Source organism: Muscardinus avellanarius, assembly GCF_963383645.1.
Source record: "Muscardinus avellanarius genome assembly, chromosome: 11".
NCBI lineage: Eukaryota > Metazoa > Chordata > Mammalia > Rodentia > Gliridae > Muscardinus > Muscardinus avellanarius.
In genome coordinates, this window is record NC_137797.1 from 95,989,904 (window position 1) to 96,011,452 (window position 21,549).

General features: G+C 46.1%; 1 protein-coding gene across 1 annotated transcript in view; it reads left to right on the top strand.

Moving 5' to 3' along the window:
- The window catches only part of TULP3 (TUB like protein 3), a gene marked incomplete at its 3' end in the record, with an annotated part of 44,904 nt that extends 23,830 nt beyond the window's left edge, over positions 1-21,074 (top strand). The window contains exons 2-11 of the mRNA XM_080705679.1: positions 5,822-5,873; positions 7,055-7,205; positions 9,372-9,548; positions 10,778-10,908; positions 11,737-11,934; positions 13,651-13,763; positions 15,412-15,526; positions 17,514-17,612; positions 17,936-18,107; positions 20,941-21,074. Coding sequence (XP_080561805.1) covers positions 5,822-5,873; positions 7,055-7,205; positions 9,372-9,548; positions 10,778-10,908; positions 11,737-11,934; positions 13,651-13,763; positions 15,412-15,526; positions 17,514-17,612; positions 17,936-18,107; positions 20,941-21,074 — 1,342 coding nt within the window. The remainder of the gene's footprint in view (positions 1-5,821; positions 5,874-7,054; positions 7,206-9,371; positions 9,549-10,777; positions 10,909-11,736; positions 11,935-13,650; positions 13,764-15,411; positions 15,527-17,513; positions 17,613-17,935; positions 18,108-20,940) is intronic.
- Positions 21,075-21,549: the final 475 nt, after the last annotated feature.

The following is a 21,549-nucleotide window of genomic DNA, read 5'->3' on the forward strand; positions in this document are numbered from 1 at the left end:
GATTGATTGATTACATGGTACTGGGGATGGAACCCCAGAGGCATTCTTCCTCTGAGCTATACCCCTAACCGTATTTTAAAATTTATATTTATTGGCCGGGCGTGGTGGCGCACGCTTGTAATCCCCGCGCTTGGGAGGCAGAGACAGGAGGATCACGCAGGTTCGAAGCCAGCCATGAGTCCTGGTTTAGGAGACCCTGTTTCCAAATAAAAATGTAAAAATAGGTCTGGGAGTGTAGCCCGGAGGTAGAAGGGCTTCCAGGAACCCCAGTACCACCAAAAAAAAAAAAAAATTTATATTTATTTATTTCAAAATTAAAAATAAAAAATAGCGCTGGAGATATATCTCAGAGGTAGGATGCCCCTGGATTAGTACTGCAGTAAATAAATAATGGATGTCCATAGTATTTGGGATGCTGAGACAGGTAGATGATCTCGAATTCCAAGTCAGTCTCAGCAAAATAGGGAGACCCTGTTTCAAAAATACCAAAAAGAAAGCTGGGCGCGGTGCCACATGCTTGTAATCCCAGCATTTGGGAGACTGAGACTGGAGGATTGCAGTTCGCGGACAGCCTCAGCTACTTAGTGAGGCCCTCCACAACTCAGTGAGACCCTCCGCAACTCAGTGAGACCCCGTTTCAAAATAAAGAATGAAAAATAGGGCAGGGGGTGTAGCTCGGAAGTAAAAAAAAGAAGCCAGGCAAAGTAGCATATACTTGTAATCCCAGTACTTGGGAGGCTGAGATAGGAGGATCGCAGGTTTGTAGCCAGCCCCAGCTACTTAGTGAGGACCTCTACAACTCAGTGAGACCCTGTTTCAAAATAAAGACTTAAAAGTCGGACTGGGAAAGTTCAATCCCCAGCACCACGAAAAAAAAAAAAAAAAAAAAAGCTGAGCGTGGTGGCGCATACTTATAATCCCAGTACTTGGGAGGTTGAAACAGGAGGATCTTGTAATGTTGAAATTGAGTTGGAGGGGGGGTCGCGAAGGAGCAAACACCAGCCAACTTATTAAAGGCCTCTTTAATTAAAACTGGCACCTTCAGGTGAGGTCTGCCGACCGTGGGGTAAAGGACCAATGACGAGCAGCAGTCACACGTTCAGCAGAGCCCCACCACAAAGAGAAGTGAGGGCATTTATGTAGCTGGGTCTTGGCGGGGCTAGCGGCCTGCCCTCTCGCGGCATCTGGAGTCTGCCCCGAGATGTCTGGAGTCTCACGACACCTGGGGTCTCGTGTTGTCTCTGCTTCTGGCTTCCGGGGTGCTACCTCCTGTCCCCACTATGGGGTCCATGGGGGAAGGGAGGGACCTGACTTATCAGATCTCAGGTTTGAAGCCAGTCTCAGCAATTTAGTGAAGCCCTCAGCAACTTAGCGAGACCATATTTCCAAATAAAAATTAAAATAGGTCTGGGGGTTTTAGCCTGGAGGTAGAAGGCCACTGGGTTCCATCCACAGTACCAAAAAAAAAAAAAAAAAGTTGGGGGTATTGCTTGGTGGTAGACCGCCCCTGGGATCAACCCCCATTAACCCGTATCTCTATCTCATCTCATCTCATCCCATCCCATCTCACCTCTCCCTCTCCCTCTCTTCTCTCTCTCTCTCTCTCTCTCTCTCTCTCTCTCTCTCTCTCTCTCTCTCTCTCTTTCTCTCATACACACACACACACACACACCACACACTCATTTTTTTTTTTTTGAAGAAAAACATTGAAACCTATCTATAAGAAATGTAGGGGGATGGCCAGGCCTGGTGGATCACGCTTATAATCCCAGTACTTGGGAGGCTGAGGCAGGAGGATCACAGGTTCATGGGCAACCTCAGCAACTTGTGAGGCCCTCTGCAACTTAGTGAGACCCTGTTTCAAAAATAAAGAATAAAAAAAGGGCTAAGAGTGGAGCTCAGAGGTACAATTCCCTGGGTTCCATCCCTAGTACCGCACATACACATACACAAAGTAGCAGTACAGTCAAGGCCAGAAGTGTATTTTATCTGACATTTTTGTTTGTTCCTCTTCTGAGCTGAGAGAAAATTGATTTATTGGGTATCCAATTTTTCGTTTTGTTTGGCAGTGCTGGGGATCCAGCCCAGGGCTTTGTGTGATCAGTCTACCACTCAGGCAATACCTCCAGCACTTTTTTGTTTTTTAAACAAAGACGTGTGTGTGTGTGTGTGTGTGTGTGTGTGTGTGTGTGTGTGTGGCAGTACTCGGGATGGAACCCAGGGGCATTATACCTCTGAGCTATACCCCCGCCCTATTTTTTATTCTTTATTTGAAACAGGGTCTTACTGAGTTGCAAAGGGCCTCACTAAGTAGCTGAGGCTGTCCTCGAACTGCGATCCTCCTGTCTCAGCCTCCCAAATGCTAGGATTACAAGTGTGCACGTCCACATCTGTATTTAAGAGGTTATTAAACCTGTTTGCAGTCAAGTACAGTGATGCACACATGTGGTGTCAGCTTCTCAGGAGGCTGAGGCAGGAGGATCATAAACTCTAGGTCAGCCTTGGCAGTTTAGTGAGACTTTGTTTCAAAACAAATAAATAGGGCTGCAGGTGTAGCTCAATGGTGGAATTCCCTGGGTTCAACACCAGCAACCCCCACATGTACACACACAGAAAAGGCGTAACGTGTTGGTACTCTTGCCTCACTGCAGCAAATGGCATGCCTCCCTCAGGAGGCATGAATTTTGTCTTCTAATAGAACCATTTATGTCTGGTTTTTTGATAGTAGATTGCTGGTAAGCATTGATAGTCCAAAGTAGCTGAAAACCATTTCTGCCTTGGTTCATGGCATCACTCTAAGAAAGCTGAGTCATAAAAGAGATTCTTAAATTAAGAAATTATATAAAAGACTTCAGAGGTAGTTAAAAATCGTAGCGGGGCATCTTGGCCCATGCTGTGGCCCCAGCTGCTCAGGAGGCCGAGGCAGGATTGTTTGAGCCCAGGAGTAGAAGGCCAGTCTGAGAAACAGTGTGAGACTTTGGTGTGCTCCCTCCAGCCCCCTGCAAGAAAGTAAAAATGTTTAAGATTTTGGTTTAGCTGGGTGTAGTGGTGCGTTCCTATAATCCCAGTACTTGGGAGGCCGAGACAGGAGATCTCTGGTTTTAGACAAGCTTTAGCAATTTAGTAAAATCCTCAACAATTTAGCAAAAAATTGCTGTTTAAAAAAATAAAAAAATAAGCCGGGTGTGGTGGCACATGCTTGTAATCCCAGTACTTGGGAGGCTGAAACAGGAGGATTGCAGGATAATGGCTAGCCTTAGACTTAGGCCCTCTGCAATTTAGTGAGACCCAATTTCAAAATAAATAATAAAAAATAGGGCCAGGGTGTGTGGCTCAGAAGTAGAATGCCCCTGGGTTCAAGTCCCAGTTCAGCAAAAAAAAAAAAGAGGGGGGGGCGAAGATGGAGCTCAGTGGTTGTACACTTGACTAACATGTGAAAATGTTTGCAATCCCAGTGCAAACTCAGACAGGAGGATCGCAGGTTCAAGGACAGCCTCAGCTACTCAGTGAGGCCCTCGGCAACTCAGTGAGACCCTGTTTCAAAATAAAGAATAAAATATAAAGCTGGGGGTGGAGCTCAGAGATAGAATGCCTCTGGGTTCCATCCCAGTACAAGAAATAAAGAAAGGAAGGAAGGAAGGAAGGAAGGGGAGAAAGAGGAAAGAAAGAAGGAAAGAAAGAAAGAAAGAAAGAAAGAAAGAAAGAAAGAAGCCAAGCATGGTGGTGCATGTCTGTAATGCTATAATGGCAGTACTTGGGAGGCTGAGATAGGAGGTTCACAGATTGAGGCTGTGCTCAGCAACTTAGTGAGACCCTCACCAACTTGGGAAGACTGTGTTTCAAAATAAAAAGAATGTAGATTGAAGGTTGGAGGCCCCTGGGTTCAGTCCTCCCCCTCTCCAAAAAAAAAAGAGAGGAAACTAAAACAGAAAAAAGAAAGCCCCGCCTGCCTGGGGCCTGTGCTCACCCCTTTCCTGTCCTCTGTGTACTTATTTCAGTGTCCTTAGTTCCTCTGCGGAGTGTGGTGTTAAGGATGGCAAGCCCTCTAGTAGCCAGTATTGGCTGGATGTGGGAGTGCACACTTGTAATCCCAGGATTTAGGAGACCAAGACAGGAGGATCGCGGCTGAGAACAGCCTCGGCTACTTAGTGAGGCCCTTTGCAATTTAGTGAGACCCTGTTTCAAAATAAAGAATAAAAAGTGCCGAAGGCCAGCTTAGTCCAATCGGGGCGCGAGTTTACTCGCGGTCGAGAATCTCAGCAAAGATGGGGAAGGATAGAGTGAAATACTGCAGATGAATCTGCAGTGATTCTTTCCCTTTTAGGGACTAAATTTCTTTAAGTCCCTAGTGACGGCGCTCTTTGAAAAGAATCTGATATGGATCGATGCTTCTTGTGCAATCGAACACTTTATTCTGGACACAAGATTTTTTATATATTCCCCTCTCCCAGTGAATTTCTAGTAAAAAAAAGTGCAAATCACCCAAAGTGAAAAAGAGAGATACACATGCAAATCACCAACCCTGGACAAGACAAAAGTAAAGGCCTGGGATATCACAGGTCTTTGTGATTGAGATTAGTCCCATTATCTCAGGTGGGCCTTGTGCTTCGACCCAGCCCCCTTTGGCCTTGCAGCTGCAGAGGCTTTTATTTGGCTAATTCCAGAAGAGCAAAAGTCACACCCAAAATCACTTGAAGAGTCCGATTTTCTTTAACCCTTGATTTTCTTTAACCCTTTCGGAACGTTTGTTCCTAGGGCTTAGTCCAATGTCCTTTTTTATCTATCAACCTCCTTTGAGCTGAATGGGGGACGAAGTCTGGAGACTTCAGCTTTCATATAGTTATCGTAGGGAAAATCCGTGTTCGTTTATGATGATTTAGAGAATTTCGATGAATGTCTGCTGGATTTTGTCTGCAATACAATCTGCTGTCTGAAAGCTTAAGCAAACTCATAACACAGTTTAGCAGGTAAACACCAAGAAATAACACGAAGTCTTTAGATTTAGTTGTCAGATATATTTCTCTAGCAGCTGGGCATTTTTCCTCAAACGATAGGCTTATTAGAAGCCTATTCCTCTATTAATAATCCATATTCCTATCACTAACCCTCTGCAACTTCCTTTTCTTTTCTGATTACCCTAATTCTCTCTTTCCCATTCGGGACAATCTTAGGATAAGCTCTTCTTCATACAAAAATACTTTCTTATTCTCACCATATTTTCTTTCTTTCCCCTTTACACATCTGTTTTATCTGTCCTTTGTTTTGACATAGCTATTTTTAACCAGGTGGTGTCACTATAACTCCAGGCATCCTGTTACTAGGTGCAAAGGCCAAGATTCCAAAGATAAGGGTGGAGTTCTGCATTCGTAATTACTGACTGGAATGCTGCTACTGCCTCTAACTGGTTTTTACCATTTTGAACAAAGCTGAAGGTTTACCAGAAAGTTTATTTTTCACGGACTCAGTTTCTCTCACAGTCCTGATCTTTCACCACCGGAGCAATTTCATGTGGAGAGTTAAAAGAATCATTACTAAAAGAATAATAGTTATGAAAGAATATCTAAGAGTGGAGAATACTTTTGGCCAGTGACCACACCTTCTCTCGGGGCATATTTCTCACGTTGAGAATCACCTATGGACTGCATGAATAAGAATGCAGATGCCGAGAGGGCAAAGTCTTGGCAAAAAAGTAGGGCAGGGGGTGTAGCTCGGAGGTAGAATGCTCCTGGGTTCCATCTCCAGTACTGCAAAAAAAAAAAAAAAAGACTGGAAATGTTTTCAAAGGATTTTTCATCACAAGCTTTCTTTATTTTTGACACAGTGCCTTTGAAGATGAGACCTTGAAACTTCGACAGCTGAAACTGGACAATCAGGTGAGGAGAGTGTCTTTTGAAATAGGTGGACAGCTCTACTGACCGTGATGCCAGCGGTCTTGATTTGTGGTCTTGACAGGGTCACAGGAAGAAGACCAAGAAAGGAAGGGCTCTCATGTTTACTCATTAAACAGTCTAGGGCTAGTAGTTGCTGGACCAAGGCTTGCTCTGAGCTGTGGCCAGACCAAAGTGCTTTGAGGCTGTTTAGCAATAACACAGACCTTGGATTTAATAATTACTGAGAAATCCCTGGCACCTTCCATAAGAATTAGAGGAATGCTGTGCAGAGCGTGGTGGCGCACGCTTGTAATCCCAATACTTGCGAGGCTGAAACAGGCGGATCTCAGGTTCAAGGCTAACCTCAGCAACTCAGTGAGGCCTTGTTTCAAAATTTATTTTATATTTATTTGTTGTTTGTTTGTTTATTGTGGGTCTGGGGATGGAACCCAGGGATTTAGACCTCCGAGCTACACCCCTGCCCTATTTTTTTATTCTTTATTTTGGAACAGGGTCTCACTAAGTTGCAAAGGGCCTCACTAGTAGCTCACTAAGTAGTACCCTGTTTCAAAATAAAGAATAAAGCCGGACGTGGTGGCGCACGCTTGTAATCCCCGTGCTTGGGAGGCTGAGACAGGAGGATCACTCAGGTTCGAAGCCAGCCTCAGCTACTTAGTGAGGCTCTCAGCAACTTAGTGAGACCCTGTTTCCAAATAAAGTATAAAATGGGTCTGGGAGTAGAGCCCGGAGGGAGAAAAGCTTCTGGGTTCCACCCTTGGTACCTAATAATAATAATAACAACAACAACAACAACAACAACAACAGGTGTAGGTGCCTTCAAAGCCACGCAGCTGTGTGCACTCTTCCCAGGATGGTCTCTTTTTTTTTTGCACTTCTGGGGATGGAACCCAGCGGCATTGTACCTCCGAGCTACACCACAGCTCTATTTTTTGGCCATTTTTATTTTTGAAACTGGGTCTCACGGAGTTGCGAAGAGCCTTGCTAAGCAGCTGAGGCTGCCCGCAAAGCACGGTCCTGCAGTCTCCACCTCCCGAATGCTATTTGTTGAAAACTGCCTCATCTCTCCTGTGGGGAGGCGGGAAAAACTTCCAAGGGTTTTCATGAGGCTCTGTGAAGAGACCAGTGGCTGGTCTCCTGGCTGTTAATACACACTTCTCCCCTAGAGGGCGCTGCTGGAGAAGAAGCAGAGAAGGAAGCGGCTCGAGCCCCTCATGGTGCAGCCCAACCCCGAGGCCCGGCTGCGCAGGCTGAAGCCCCGAGGTGGCGAGGAGCGCGCGCCCTTGGTGGAGCCGCCTAACGGTGTGGTCCTGCAGGGTGTGTATCGAGGCGGTGCGCCTCCCCCCGCCGGGGCGGGTGTCACATCCTAGGAGGAAGGAGGGAGCGTTCTGACCCAGCACAAGGACAGTGTTAGCATCATTACTAGGAACCTTCACAGATCTTTTTTTTCTTGCGGTACTGGGGATGGAACCCAGGGGCATTCTACCTCCAAGCTACACCCCCAGCCCTATTTTTTTTCTTCTTCATTTTGAAACAGGGTCTCACTGAGTTGCAAAGGGCCTCACCAAGTAGCTGAGGCTGGCCGCGAACCGCAATCCTCCTGTCTCGGCCTCCCAAATGCTGGGATCACAAGCGTGCGCCACCACGCCCAGCTCCCCATACTTTTTTATATTTTATATTGAAGCAGTGTCTCGCTGGGTTGCTGAGGGGTGTGCTTACTGTTGAGACTAGTCTTGAATCTGCGATCCTCCTGTCTCAGCCTCCCAAGTACTGGAATTATAGTCATGCACCACCATGCCTGACCACCTTCATAAATCTTTATAACCACACTCTGGGTCTTTAAGTAGAATTTAAAAAAGAATGGATTAGCCGGGCGTGGTGGCGCACGCTTGTAATCCCCGCGCTTGGGAGGCTGAGACAGGAAGATCGCATAGGTTCGAAGCCAGCCGCAGTTACTTAGTGAGGCTCTCAGCAACTTAGTGAGACCCTGTTTCAAAGTAAAGAATTAAAAATAGAGCTAGGGATGTCTCTCAGTAGAATGCCCCTGGGTTCCATCCCCAGTACTGGGGAAAAAAATGTCAACCACGGAGAGCCAGGCGTTTTGGCGCACACTTGTAATCCCAGTCCTTGGGAGGCTGAGACAGGAGAATCATGGGTTTGTAGCCAGCCTCAGCTATTTAGGGAGGCCCTCCGCAACTTAGACTCTGTTTCAAATTAAAGAATAAAAACAAAAAATAGGGCTGAGGTATAGCCCAGAGGTAGAATGCCCCTGAGTTCAATCCCCAGTACTGGGAAGGAGGGAAGGCAGGCAAGCTGGCTGGCTGGCAGGCAGGCAGGCAGGCAGGCTGGCTTGAAAGTTAATCATGGAGGCAGGAGGATGAAGATAACGTCCCATCTAAGAGCTCAGAGTCATCTGGGATGGAAAGGGGAGGAGAGAGGCCAGGACTTGGAGCCCTTCAGTCTTAACCCTTGGGCAGTGCTGGACCAGACCCATGCTATGGATGACCTACCCGGTTTCCTAGAGTGTCTCTCCCACAGTACCAGGGATGGAACCCAGGACCAACGGGCATGCTAGGCAAGTGCTCTACCACCGAGCTACACCCCAGCTTCTTGGTCTCATTTTTAAGTTTTTCTTTTTGGGGGTGCTGGAGATTGAACCCAGGGGCATTCTATCTCTGAGCTATACCCCCCCAGCCCTATTTTGTTTTTTATTTTGAAACAGGGTCCCACTAGGTAATAAGAGTCTTGCTTAGGCAGTCCTCCAACCTGTAGTCCTCCTGTCTCAGCCTCCCAAGTACTAGGATTGCAAGCACCACGCCTGGCTCATTTTTTAATTTCTAAAGTACAGAGCCGGGCATGGTGGTGCATGCTTTTATTCCCCGCGCTTGGGAGATTGAGACAGGAGGATCGCACAGGTTGGAAGCCAGCCTCAGCTACTTAAGGAGGCTCTCAGCAACTTAGTGAGACCGTTTCCAAATAAAAATATAAAATAGGTCTGGGAGTATAGCCCAGAGGTAGAAGGCCTCTGGGTTCCACCCCCAGTACCACCAATCAATCAATAAATCAATAAATAAATTTCTGAAGTACAGCATTAAGTATCTGTTGCTCCTGTCACAGAGCGTGTGGGCTAAATGAACAACACTTTTGAGCCACTGTCCTTGCCATATTAAGCAAGAAGAAATGTGTAGTGTTTGGTAGTTATTAGTTCTGATCACATACACCAAAACTAGCCAGCCAGCTGGACGTTGTGGCGCACACTTGTAATCCCAGCACTTAGTAGGCTGAGACAGGAGGATCGCACAGATTCAAAGCCAGCCTCAGCTACTTAGTGAGACCCTGTTTCCAAATAAAACATAAAATAGGTCTAGGAGTATAGCCCGGAGGTAGAAAAGCCCCTGGGTTCCACCCCCAGTACCACCAAAAATAAAAAGTAAAAAAAAAAACCAGCTGGACACTGGATAACACTTCTCTTTTGACCTCTAGGCATTGATGGTCCAGCTGCCTTCCTGAAGCCAGATGCTCACGACTTGGAAAGCAAACTTCACGTTCTCTCAGTAGGCTCTTCTGCTACGGAAGAAGATACTGAAGGTAGTCTTGATGGGGAGGGCACTCTGGAGACTCCTTCCAAGCCAGACCTTCAGGAAATTCTCCAAAAACATGGTGAGAATTGGTAATGCCTTTAAGGCCACTTGTCTTCTTAATCTTTTGTAACATTTACTTTCTTTCATTTCTTTTTTTTTTTTTTGGAGGGGGGGTTACTCAGGATGGAACCCACAGGCCTTCTACCTCTGGGCTACACTCCCATTTTATACTTTATTTAGAAACAGGGTCTTGCTAAGTTGCTGAGAGCCTCACTAAGTAGCTGAGGCTGGCTTCCAACCTGTGCAGTCATCCTGTCTCAGCCTCCCAAGCGTGGGGATTACAAGTGTGCGCCACCACGCCCGGCTACTTTCTTTCATTTCTGACTAACAATATGGATGACTCGAGTTGCTTGTGATATGGCTTAGGACCTTCTAGAAGTAATAGTGTTAAGCATCTTTGACATCTGAGTATTGGTTATTTTCAACATTTGTAGCACTTACATTTTGCCTGAGAAAATAGGATAATTAAATCAAATGTGGGATATTAGTTCCTTTTTTTTTTTTTTTTTTGTACTGGGGATAGATCTTACAGGGTGCACGCTTGTAATCCCAGCATTTGTGAGGCTGAGACAGAAGGATTGCGGTTCGTGGACAGCCTCAGCTACTTAGTGAGGCCCTCCACAGACCCTGTTTCAAAAATAAAGAATAAAAAATAGAGCTGGGGGTGTAGCTCGGAGGTAGAATGCCCCTGGGTTCTATCCTCAGTACCGCAAAAATAAATAAAAAATAAATTAAGCTAAAAGGTAGGCATTGTGGGCGCACTTATAATCTCAGTACTTGGGAGGCTGAGACAGGAGGATCACAGGTCTGCAGACAACCTTAGCTACTTAGCGAGGGCCTCCGCAACTTAGTGAGACCCTGTATGAAGGTAAAGAATAAGAAAAAAGGGCTGGGAGTGTGACTTAGAGGTAGAATGTCCCTGGGTTCAATCCCTGTACTGCCGAAAAGAAAACTTTGTTTAAGTGTGTGTGTGTGTGTGTGTGTGTGTGTGTGTGTGTGTGTGTGTGCACGAGCACCACATAGAATGGCCCTCGGTTCAATCCCTAGTAACACACACAAAAAAAAAAAAAAAGAGAGAGAGAGAGAAAAGAAAGAAAGAAAAGAAAAAAGGGAAAGAAAGAAAGGGCCAGGGATGTAACTCGGGGGTAGAATGCCTCTGTGCTCAATCTGAGTACCAAAACAAAACACCTTTGTAAAACCAATGTTAGCCATTGTTGAGTCCTTGACAGCGTTAACTTTTCTGCCAAGGTATCTCAAGTAGTCTGAACTTTGATGAAGAGGAGACCGAAGATGAGGAAGAAGGAAAAGAATTAAGTTCCCAGGCAACAAATTCAGAAACTGAAAGACCCAATTCCGCATCCAGCCAGAAATCAACCACGGTATGTAGTTGCGAGTCTTCTTCCTTTGGAACTGATTTGACTATTTCTCAAACATATCTCTGTTATTTATTTATTTATTTTTGCAGTACTGGGGATAGAACCTAGGGGCAGTCTTACCTCCGAGCTACACCCCCCAGCCTTATTTTTTATTCTTCATTTTGAAACAGGGTCTCACTGAGTTGCAAAGGGCCTCACTAAGTAGCAGAGGCTGTCCGCGAACCGCGATCCTCCTGTCTCAGCCTCCTGAATGCCGGGATGACAAGCGTGCGCCACCACGCCCGGCTCCACATCTCTGAAATTTAAATGCCATTACTGAATTCTTCAAAAGACTTAAGTTCACATTTAGACTTGGAGTTTATGACTTCTCTAATTTCTTCTGTCTTGGGTCAGCTATGTAACGTCACCCCTTTTTTTGTACTAAGCTCCTTCATCACTCCCAATATTCATATCTTTCCATATTCAGCGTTTCCAGTATCTTGTGAGAATACTGAGGACACAGGGCAAAATCAAAAGCTTTTTTGTCCTTTAAATGCCTTTTGGAAGCCGGGCGTGGTGGCGCACGCTTGTCATCCCAGCATCCGGGAGGCTGAGACAGGAGGATCGCGGTTCGCAGACAGCCTCAGCTACTTAGTGAGGCCCTCTGCAATTTAGTGAGACCCTGTTTCAAAAGAAAGAATAAAAAAAAAAAATAGGACAGGGGGTGTAGCTCGGAGGTCAAATGCCCCTGGGTTCCATCCCCAGACACGCAAAAATAAATAAATAAATAAATAAATAAAAATAATGTCTCTTGGAGCACTTCCGCTTGCTCACATACGACTGTCATTTCAGGATACAGGAGCTTCCAGTACCGCAGCCCAGCAGGCTGAGAACCAGCTGGGAGAAGTGGAGAATTTAGAAGACTTTGCATATAGCCCTGCCCCTCGAGGCGTCACAGTAAAGTGTCGGATAACCAGGGACAAGAAAGGGATGGATCGGGGCCTCTTCCCCACCTACTACATGCACTTGGAAAAAGATGAGAACCGGAAGGTATGGGGATGGATTCCTAAGATGACTTTTTTCCTCTTCTTTTTGCAATGCTGGGGATCAGCCTCAGGGTATGATAGGCCAGTGCTCCACCACTATGCCAACACACCCACCCCTAAGACAGTTCTTATTTTTTTTCTTTGCAGTGCTGGGGATGGAACCCAGGGGCATACTACCTTCGAGCTACACCCCCAGCCCTGTTTTTCTTTTTCGTTTTTTTTTTTCCGGTCTGGGGATGGAACCCAGGAGCATTCAACCTCCGAGCTACACCCCCAGTCCAATTTTTTATTCCCTATTTTTGAAACAGGGCCTCACTAAGTTGCAGAGGGCCTCAGTAAGTAGCTGAGGCTGTTCGTGAACCACGATCCTCCAGTCTCAGCCTCACAGATGTTGGGAATACAAGCATGTGCCACCACACCCAGCCCTATTTTTCATTCTTTATTTTTAAACAGGGTCTCACTGAGTTGCAAAGGGCCTAAGTAGTAGCTGAGGATATCTGCGAACTACAAACCGCGATCCTCCTGTCTCAGCCTCCCAAATGCTGGGGTTTCAAGCGTGCACCACCATGCCTAGCTTCTTAAAAGAGTTCTTAAGAGGACTGCTGTGGGTTGCTGGTGGGCCTTATGATGGGGAAGTGACACTGACACAGACCAGGTCAGCTGGAAGTGGCTTGGATTCATGAGTCTCCAGATGCTGTATTCTCAGCATCTTCAAGAAGCTGATAGTCTGCTGGGCATGGTTGTGCATGCCTGTAATCCCAATACTTGGGAGGCTGAGAAAGAAGGACCACAGGTTCAAGACCAGCCTGGGCAATTTATCAAGACCCTTTCTCAAAATAAAAAAGAAAAAGGGGTGGGGTATAGTTTAGAGGTAGAAAATCCTTGAGTTCAAAGCCAAGAACCACAAAATAAATAAATATAAATAAATATATATATATTTTTTGTGTGGGTCTGAGGTAAAACCCAGGGGCATTCGACCTCTGAGCTACACCCCCTGCCCTATTTTTTAGTCTTTCTTTTGAAACAGGGTCTCACTAAGTTGCAGAGGGCCTCACGAAGTAGCTGAGGCTGTCTGCGAACCGCGATCCTCCAGTCTCAGCCTCCCGGATGCTGGTTACAAGCGTGCGCCACTGCGCCCGGCTAATAAATAATGTTAGAAAAAGAGCCTGGTGGCGTAGTGCACTCCCAGCAACCTGAGAGGCTAAGACAGGAGGATGCAAGTTTGAGGCCAGACCAGGCAACATAGTGAGACCTTGTGTCAACAAATAGAAACAAGCCAGGCATGGTGGTGCACGCTTGTAATCCCAGCATTTGGGAGACTGAGACTGGAGGATCTGGATTCACAGCCAGCCTCAGATACTACTTAGTGAGCCCTTTACAACTCAGTGAGACCCTGTCTCAAAATAGAAATTAAAAAAAAAATAGAGCTGGGGGTATAGCTCGAAAGTAGAATGCTCCTGGGGTCCATTCCTAGTACTGCAAAAACAAAACAAAACCAGCTAGAGATGTGGCTCAGAGCTAGAATGCCCCTGTGTTCAATCCTAAGTACTAAGGAAGTGAGAAGGAGGAGAAAAGAGAAGGAAAAGGAAAAGGGGTAAAGATGCAAATATGGTCGCCCTGGCACAAGAGAGACACTTGCTAAACATTTGCTGCGTAAATAGGTAGAACCGTGGGGTCCCCTGACCTCATTTTTTACTTGATATGTTCTCTCTTTTTTCAGATATTTCTTCTTGCAGGTAGAAAACGGAAAAAGAGCAAAACATCCAACTACCTGATCTCCACTGACCCGACAGATTTATCTCGCGAAGGGGAAAGTTACATTGGCAAACTTAGGTGAGAGCAGCCTTATATCACTGCCTCATCCCCACCTTGTGCTGGAGATTAGCCCCAGGGTGCAGTCCTCCTGCCTCCATCTCCAGTAACTGGGCCTACAGGTGTGGACCACCATGCCCAGCTCACTGGCCTAGTCTTTCTTTTTATTATTATTTATTTATTTGTGTGTGTGGGGGGTGATACCGGGGGTGGAACCCAGAGGCTTTCTACCTCTGGGCTACACTCCCAGACTTATTTTATATTTTATTTGGAAACAGGGTCTCACTAAGTTGCTGAGAGCCTCACTAAGTACATGAGGCTGGCTTCAAAGCTGTGTGATCCCCCTGTCTCAGCCTCCCAAGTGCTGGGATTACACCACTCCTGACTTATATGTGGAAGTCTAAAGAAAGATGTTAAAATAAAATCTGAGCTCGGTTTGATGGTGCATGCCTGGAACCCAGTACTTGGGAGGCAGAGTCAGGAGAATCATGGGTTCGAGACCAGCCTCCACAACTTAGCTAGGCTTCCTGCAAATTAGTGAGACCCTGTTTATTTTATTTTATTTTACTTTATTTTACTTTATTTTGCAGTACTGAGGATGGAACCCAGAGGCATTCTACCTCTGACCTACACCCCCAGCCCTATTTTTTATTCTTTATTGTGAAACAGGGTCTCAGTAAGTTGCTGAGAGCCTCACTAAGTAGCTGAGGCTGGCTTCGAACCTGCACGATCCTCCTGTCTCAGTTTTCCATATATGGGATTATAAGCATGCGCCACCACGCCCGGCTCCTGGTCTTTCTGAGAGCTTTATTCCTATAGTTTCAGAACAATTTCTACCCTTTTTACAGTTATCATGTATAGATGTGGAAATCTTTGTTTTTGTTTTTGTTTTTGTTTTGTATGAAGGGATTGAACCCAGGGACATTCTACCTCTGAGTTACACCCCAGCCCTTTTATTCAATTTAACTAATTAATTAATTTTATTTATTTATTTATTTATTTATTTATTTATTTATTTATTTTGTGGTACTGGGGATAAAACCCAGATGCTCTGAGCTATACCCCTAGCCCTATTTTTTTTTTGTGTGTGTGTGTGTGTGTGGGTCTTGGGATGAAACCCAGGGGCATTCTACCTCTGAGCTACACTCCCTGCCCTATTTTTTATTCTTCCTTTTGAAACAGGGTCTCACTGAGTTGCAGAGGCCTCACGAAGTAGTAACTGAGGCTGTCCGTGAACCGCGCTCCTCCTGTCTCAGCCTCCCGAGTGCTGGGATGACAAGCATGAGCCACCACACACAGCTTAGACCCTGTTTCAAAATAAAAAATAAACCAGGCGTGGTGGCGCACTCTTGTCATCCCAGCATTTGAAAGGCTGAGACAGGAGGATTGCAGTTCGCGAATAGCCTCAGCTACTTAGCGAGGGCCTTTGCAACTCAGTGAGACCCTGTTTCAAAATAAAGAATAAAAAATAGGGCTGAGGGTGTAGCTTGGAGGTAGAATGCCCCTGGGTTCCATCCCCAGTACTGCAAAAAAGAGAAGAAAAAAAAAAATGATGATGAACCTTTGGGCATTTGGCAAAGGGGAGACAGGACTGTGTTCCACTATTACCTCTCCTCCCCTACGTAGAAAAAATAGAGCTCATCACGATGACTTTCTCTCCTGCCGCCAGATCCAATCTCATGGGGACCAAGTTCACGGTGTATGACCATGGCGTGAGCCCAGTCAAGGCCCCAGGTCTGGTAGAAAAGGCCCACACGCGGCAGGAGCTGGCCGCCGTCTGTTACGTAAGTGCCGTTTTCCTGGGGCGCCCCCCTCCACGTCCTGGTGGCCCCAAAGCCGGCTTCCCTGAGCGCCTTTCTGGTCCTGTCACCCCCCCTCTGATGCTGGTATCGTTTTGTCCGTATATCCAAGTTTTAATGGCTTATGAATTGCCAGGTACAGTTGTTTTTCTCTCTCCTGCTCTTCCTTGCCCCACCTGCCCTCTGTTTCCTCATGCCCCTTACTTCAGACCTTCCTCAGCGTCTTACTCATTGGCCAGAGGTTATAATGAATTAAAGCTGAAGCCAGGCATAGCGGCACATACTACTGGGAGGCTGAGGCAGGAGGACCACAGGTTCAAGGACAGCCTCAGCCATGTAGCAAGACTCTCAGGAACCTAGCAAGATCCTGTTCAAAATAAAAAATAAAGCCGGGCGTGGTGGCGCACACCTGTAATCCCAGCATTCGGGAGGCTGAGACCAGGGGATCGTGGACCGCGGACAGCCTCAGCTACTTAGTGAGGCCCTCCTCAACTAAGTGAGACCCTGTTTCAAAAAAGAAAAAAGAGTTAAAAAATAGGGCAGAGGATATAGCTCAGAGGTCAGATGCCCCTGGGTTCCATCCCCAAACTTGCAAAAAAAAAAATTAATTAATTAATTAAATAAAATAATAAATAAAGCCAGGCATGGTGGTGCATGCTTGTAATCCGAGCACTTGGGAGACTGAGACAAGAGGATTGTGTGGGTATGAGCCAGCCTCAGCTACTTAGTGAGGCTCTCAGTAACTTAGTGAGACCCTGTTTCCAAATAAAATATAAAATAGATCTGGGAGTGTAGCCCAGAAGTAGAAAAATCCTGGGTTCCATCCCCAGTACCAATAAACGAATGAATGAATGAATGAATGAATGGGCCGGGGATGTTGCTTGGAGGTTGAATGTCCCTGGGTTCAATCTCCAGTGCCATTAAGATAAAAAACTGAGCCCGTTGTGGTGGCACACACCTGTAATTCCAGTACTTGGAAGGCTGAGATAGGAGAATTGCAGGTTTGCGGACAGCCTCAACAAGTAGTGAGGCTCTCATCAACCAAGTGAGACCTCTATTCCAAATAAAATCAGACTAGGGGTATAGCTCGAAGGTAGAATGCCACTGGGTTCAATCCCTAGTACCACCACCACCACCAAAAAAAAAAAAAAAAAAACCTGCCCTTTTTGCTTTTAATCAACCAATCCTTCCTTCCCTTCCTTCTTTCTTTTCCTTTTCCTAACTTTTTCCCTCTCTTCCCTTCTCCCTCCCTCCCTCCCTCCCTTCCTTCCGAGTTAGTGCTATGCTGCCCAGGCTGCCCTGGAACTCCCGGGCTCAAGCAATCTTCCCACCTCAGCCTCCTGAATAGGTAGAACTATAGATGTACTCAGCTTCCTGTTTTTGATTCTCTGTCTATTTTTGCTTAACTACAACACAGTAAAAAAAAATCAGCCACGCGTGGTGGCACACTCTTGTAATCCTAGTACTTGGGAGGCTGAGACAGGAGGTCCAGGCCCGCTGCCAGCTTCAGCTACTTGGGCCCTCCGCTAAGTTGGTGAGACCGTTTCAAATAGTAAAATATTGGGCTGGGGGTGTACCTCGGAGGTAGAATGCCCCTGGGTTCAATCCCCAGCACCACACACACAAAAATCCTTTTCGCTGCCCTTGATTTTGTTAACTTATTCATTCCCAAGAAAATCTTGTGTTAGAGCATGAGCCTGGCGTGGTGGCGCACACTTGTAATCCCAGCATTTGGGAGGCTGAGATGGGAGAATCACGGTTCACAGACAGCCCCAGCTATTTAGTGAGGCCCTCTGCAACTCAATGACACCCTGTTTCGAAATAAAGAATAAAAAAATAGGGCTGGGGCGTATAGCTCGGAGGTAGAATGCCCCTGGGTTCCATCCCCAGTACCGCAAAAATAAATAAAAACAGCATGGACCCTTTTTCCTTTCTGTTTCAAAATTCTGCCTTATTCTCTCCTATCTTCTAGGAAACAAATGTACTTGGGTTTAAAGGTCCTAGGAAAATGTCCGTGATTATTCCAGGGATGAATTTGAATCATGAGCGAATCCCATTTCGGCCACGAAACGTAAGTAAGAACATATTTAATCAGTGAAGGACTCGAAAAGACAATAATATGGTATAGAACAAATCAATACCCCAAAAAAGTACTGATTGATCCAGAGCCCAAAACTGGAGCGTGGCTCACACCTTCCTTAGGAGAGCTCTTGCCTCAAACTCACACCACCGACAACAATAACCGGCTTCACGTCTGGCTTTAATTTTTTGCTTGTGATTGACCCTTTCTGAGACAGAGGAAGTATTTCCCTGTTTCACCTTCTACCGCAGAGAACTGAGAACAGATGAGCTCTTATGCCTCTCAGTACAAAGTGACGGTTTCCCTCCAACCAGGACAGTGAGAGCTTGCTTGCAAAATGGCAAAACAGAACCATGGAGAACTTGATCGAGCTGCGCAACAAGGCCCCGGTCTGGAACGACGACACTCAGTCCTACGTCCTCAACTTTCACGGCCGGGTCACTCAGGCGTCTGTGAAGAACTTCCAGATAGTCCATGAAAATGACCGTAAGCCCCAGCGGGGTCGGAACCAGAGGGAGGGGGACAGACCAGAGGCGGGGATGAGCCTCTCCTCTTACTGCTAGCAAGTGCCGCGCAGAAGAAGATTACCTGCGAAATTAATGATTTCTTTGAAAAGACAAAACTACAGCTGGAGAGGAAAACTCCGTTGCTGTTAAAGGGAGAGAGGAGGGAAGGGATTTGTTTGTTTGTTTGTTTTTTGGTGGTACTGGGGTTCCTGGAAGCCCTTCTACCTCCAGGCTGAGGGAAGGGATTTAACTGACAAATCAGAGGAGTCTTAACCGGAGCCCTTAGGAACGCAGGTGCCAATGACACTAAGTCCCACTTGGGGGCGCTAGCACGCAGAGCTTGTTCCTTCCCCGCTGGCTGCTCTGGACTTTTCTCCAGCCTCCTTGCTGCTCAGGAAGAGCCTCCCAGTGTCTGGGGGTTAGGGAACTTGAAACAGAAACTTGGCTCCTGGTTAGTAGATACTCTTGCTAATGCCTCTTTTTTTGGGGGGAGGAGGTACTGGGGATTGAACTCGGGCATTCTGCCTCTGAGCTACACTCCCAGCTTTATTTGGAAACAGGATCTCACTAAGTTGTGGAGGGCCTCACTAAATAGCTGAGGCTGGCTATGAACCTGTGGATCCTCCTGTCTCAGCCTCCCAAGTACTGGGATTAAAAGCCTGCGCCACCACATCCAGGGGTAACGCCTCTTCCTATCCTTTACAAGTTTGTTTGTTTGTTTGTTTCTTTCTTTCTTTCTTTTTTTTTTCTTGTAGTACTGGGGTTCCTGGAAGCCCGTCTATCTCTGGGGTACACTCCCAGACCTATTTTATATTTTTTATTTGGAAATAGGGTCTCTTAAGCCAGCAAGGCTGGCTCCGAACCTGCGCGATCCTCCTGTCTCCGCCCCCCAAGCGCAGGGATTACAAGCATGCGCCACCACACCCGGCTACAAGTTTCTTTTATTTTTATTTTTGGTACTGGAGATTGAACCAAGGGGCATTCTACCTCCACACTATATTCCAAGAGCCCTTCCTTTTTTTTTTTTTTTTTTTTTGGTGTGGTACTGGGATGGAACCAGGGGCTTTCTACCTCTGGACTACACTCCTATTTTATATTTTCTTTGGAAATAGGGTCCCACTAAGTTGCTGAGAGCCTCATAAGTAGCTGAGGCTGGCTTTGAACCTGTGCAAACATCCTGTCTCGGCCTCCCAAGATCTGGGATTACAAGCATGTGCCACCACACCTGGCTCTATTTTTTGTTTTGAAACAGTCTCACTAAGTTGCTAAGGCTGGTCTTGAATCTGCGATCCCCCTATCTCAGCCTCCCAAGTACTGGAATTACAGGTATATGCCACCTTGGCTGGCTTCAAGTTTCATAATTTATTTTTGTTGTTGTTTTTGTCTTGTTTTTCGTTGGTGCTGGAGATCGAACTCAGAGCTTCATAAACACTAAGCGCATGCTCTAACACTGAGCCTACCAGCTTCCTCCTTGCCTTTATTTATTTATTTATTTATTTATTTATTTATTGTGGTGCTGAGGATTGAATCCAAGTGTACTCTGCCTCTGAGTTACACCACCAGCCCTATTTTTTATTCTTTATTTTATTTTACTTACTTATTATTAATTTATTTTTGGCAGCACTGGGAATGAAACCCAGGAGCATTCTACCTCTGAGCTACACTCCCAGCCCTACTTCTTATTCTTTATTTTGAAACAGGATCTCACTGAGTTGCAAAGGGCCTCACTAAGTAGCTGAAGCTGTCCACGAGCCATGATCCTCTAGTCTCAGCCTCCCAAATGCTGAGATTACAAGCATGTGCCACCATGCCCAGCTTTTATTCTTTATTTTAAACAGGATCTCACTAAGTCATGAAGGTCCTCACTAAGTAGCTGAAGCTGGCCATGAACCTGCAATCCTCATGTCTCGGCCTCTTGGACTACCAGTGTGTGCCATCACACCTGGCCTTTCTTTACTTTTTTATTTTATTTTATTTTATTTATTTATTTATTTATATATATATATTTTTTTTTTGTGTGTGTGTGTGTGTGTGTGGTATTGGGTATTGAACTCAGGAGCATTCTACCTTTGAGCTCTACCCCCCCAGCCCTATTTTATTTTATTTATTTATTTATTTTTATTTTTATTTTTTTGGTGGTACTGGGGTTCCTGGAAACCCTTCTACCTCCAGGCTACACTCCCAGACCTATTTTTTATACTTTTTTATTTGGAAACAGGGTCTCTTAAGCAGCACGGCTGGCTTCAAACCTGTGCGATCCTCCTGTCCCCGCCTCCCAAGCATAGGGATTACAAGCGTGCACCACCATGCCCGGCTTATTTTTTTTAGTTTGAAGCAGAGTCTTACTAAGTTGCAGAGGGCTTCACTAAGTTACTGAGGCTGGCCACAAACCTGCGATGCTTCTGTCTCAGCTTCCCAGGTACTGCGATTACAAGCATGTGTCGCCCATGCCTGGCTTCCCTTTTTTTTAGTTTTGTACTTTAAAGATAACTGATTATTGCCAGGCGTGGTGGCGCATGCTTGTAATCCCAGCGCTTGGGAGGCGGAGACAGGAGAATCGCATAGGTTCGAAGCCAGCCTCAGCTACTGATTGAGGCTCTCAGGAACTTAGTGAGACCTTGTTTCTAAATAAAGAATAAAATAGGTCTGGGAGTGTAGCCCGAAAGTAGAAGGGTTTCCAGGAACCCCAGAGAGAGAGAACAAGAACTGATTATTAACTGAGCTGGAGGGGGTTTTCCCCTTGTATCTTAAATAGGTGTTTCCCTAGGACAACCACATGATCCGGTAACATCCTCGTTTCTCTCTGTTTCTAGCTGACTACATAGTCATGCAGTTTGGACGCGTGGCAGATGATGTGTTCACGCTGGACTACAACTACCCACTGTGCGCGCTCCAGGCCTTCGCCATTGGGCTTTCCAGCTTTGACAGCAAGCTAGCGTGCGAGTGAGGGGCCACGCGGAGCTGGCGCTCCCCACAGTGCTTGCAGGACGGGGTGCTGCCTCCTCGACCTTGCAGGATGTGAAGGGCAACCGTTGCTCCTTTCAGAATGACCCTTGATGTGCGTGCACATGTGTGTGTGTGTGTGTACACGCACATATATTATATGTATATGCTTATGGAACCGTGCATACGCATACTCTTATCCCTTCTCTGGGCTTCAGAGACTGCATGGATGAAAGATTGTTTAAAAGCACAAGGAGGTTCTTGTCAGGAGCACGCTTGTATCTCCTGAAGTCGTTGCCCAGCAGATTCTGTGCCTCAGCAGTAAGATTTCCTGTGCTGGGAACTTGCAGCAGAATCATGTTCTAACGATTGAACACTTGAGTCTCTTTTTGAAGAACTTTACACTCTCCTAAATTGCCTTTACTCTCCAGGGCAGGAGTTTACAAAATTTTTCCATAAATGGCCCGATAGACTTTCTC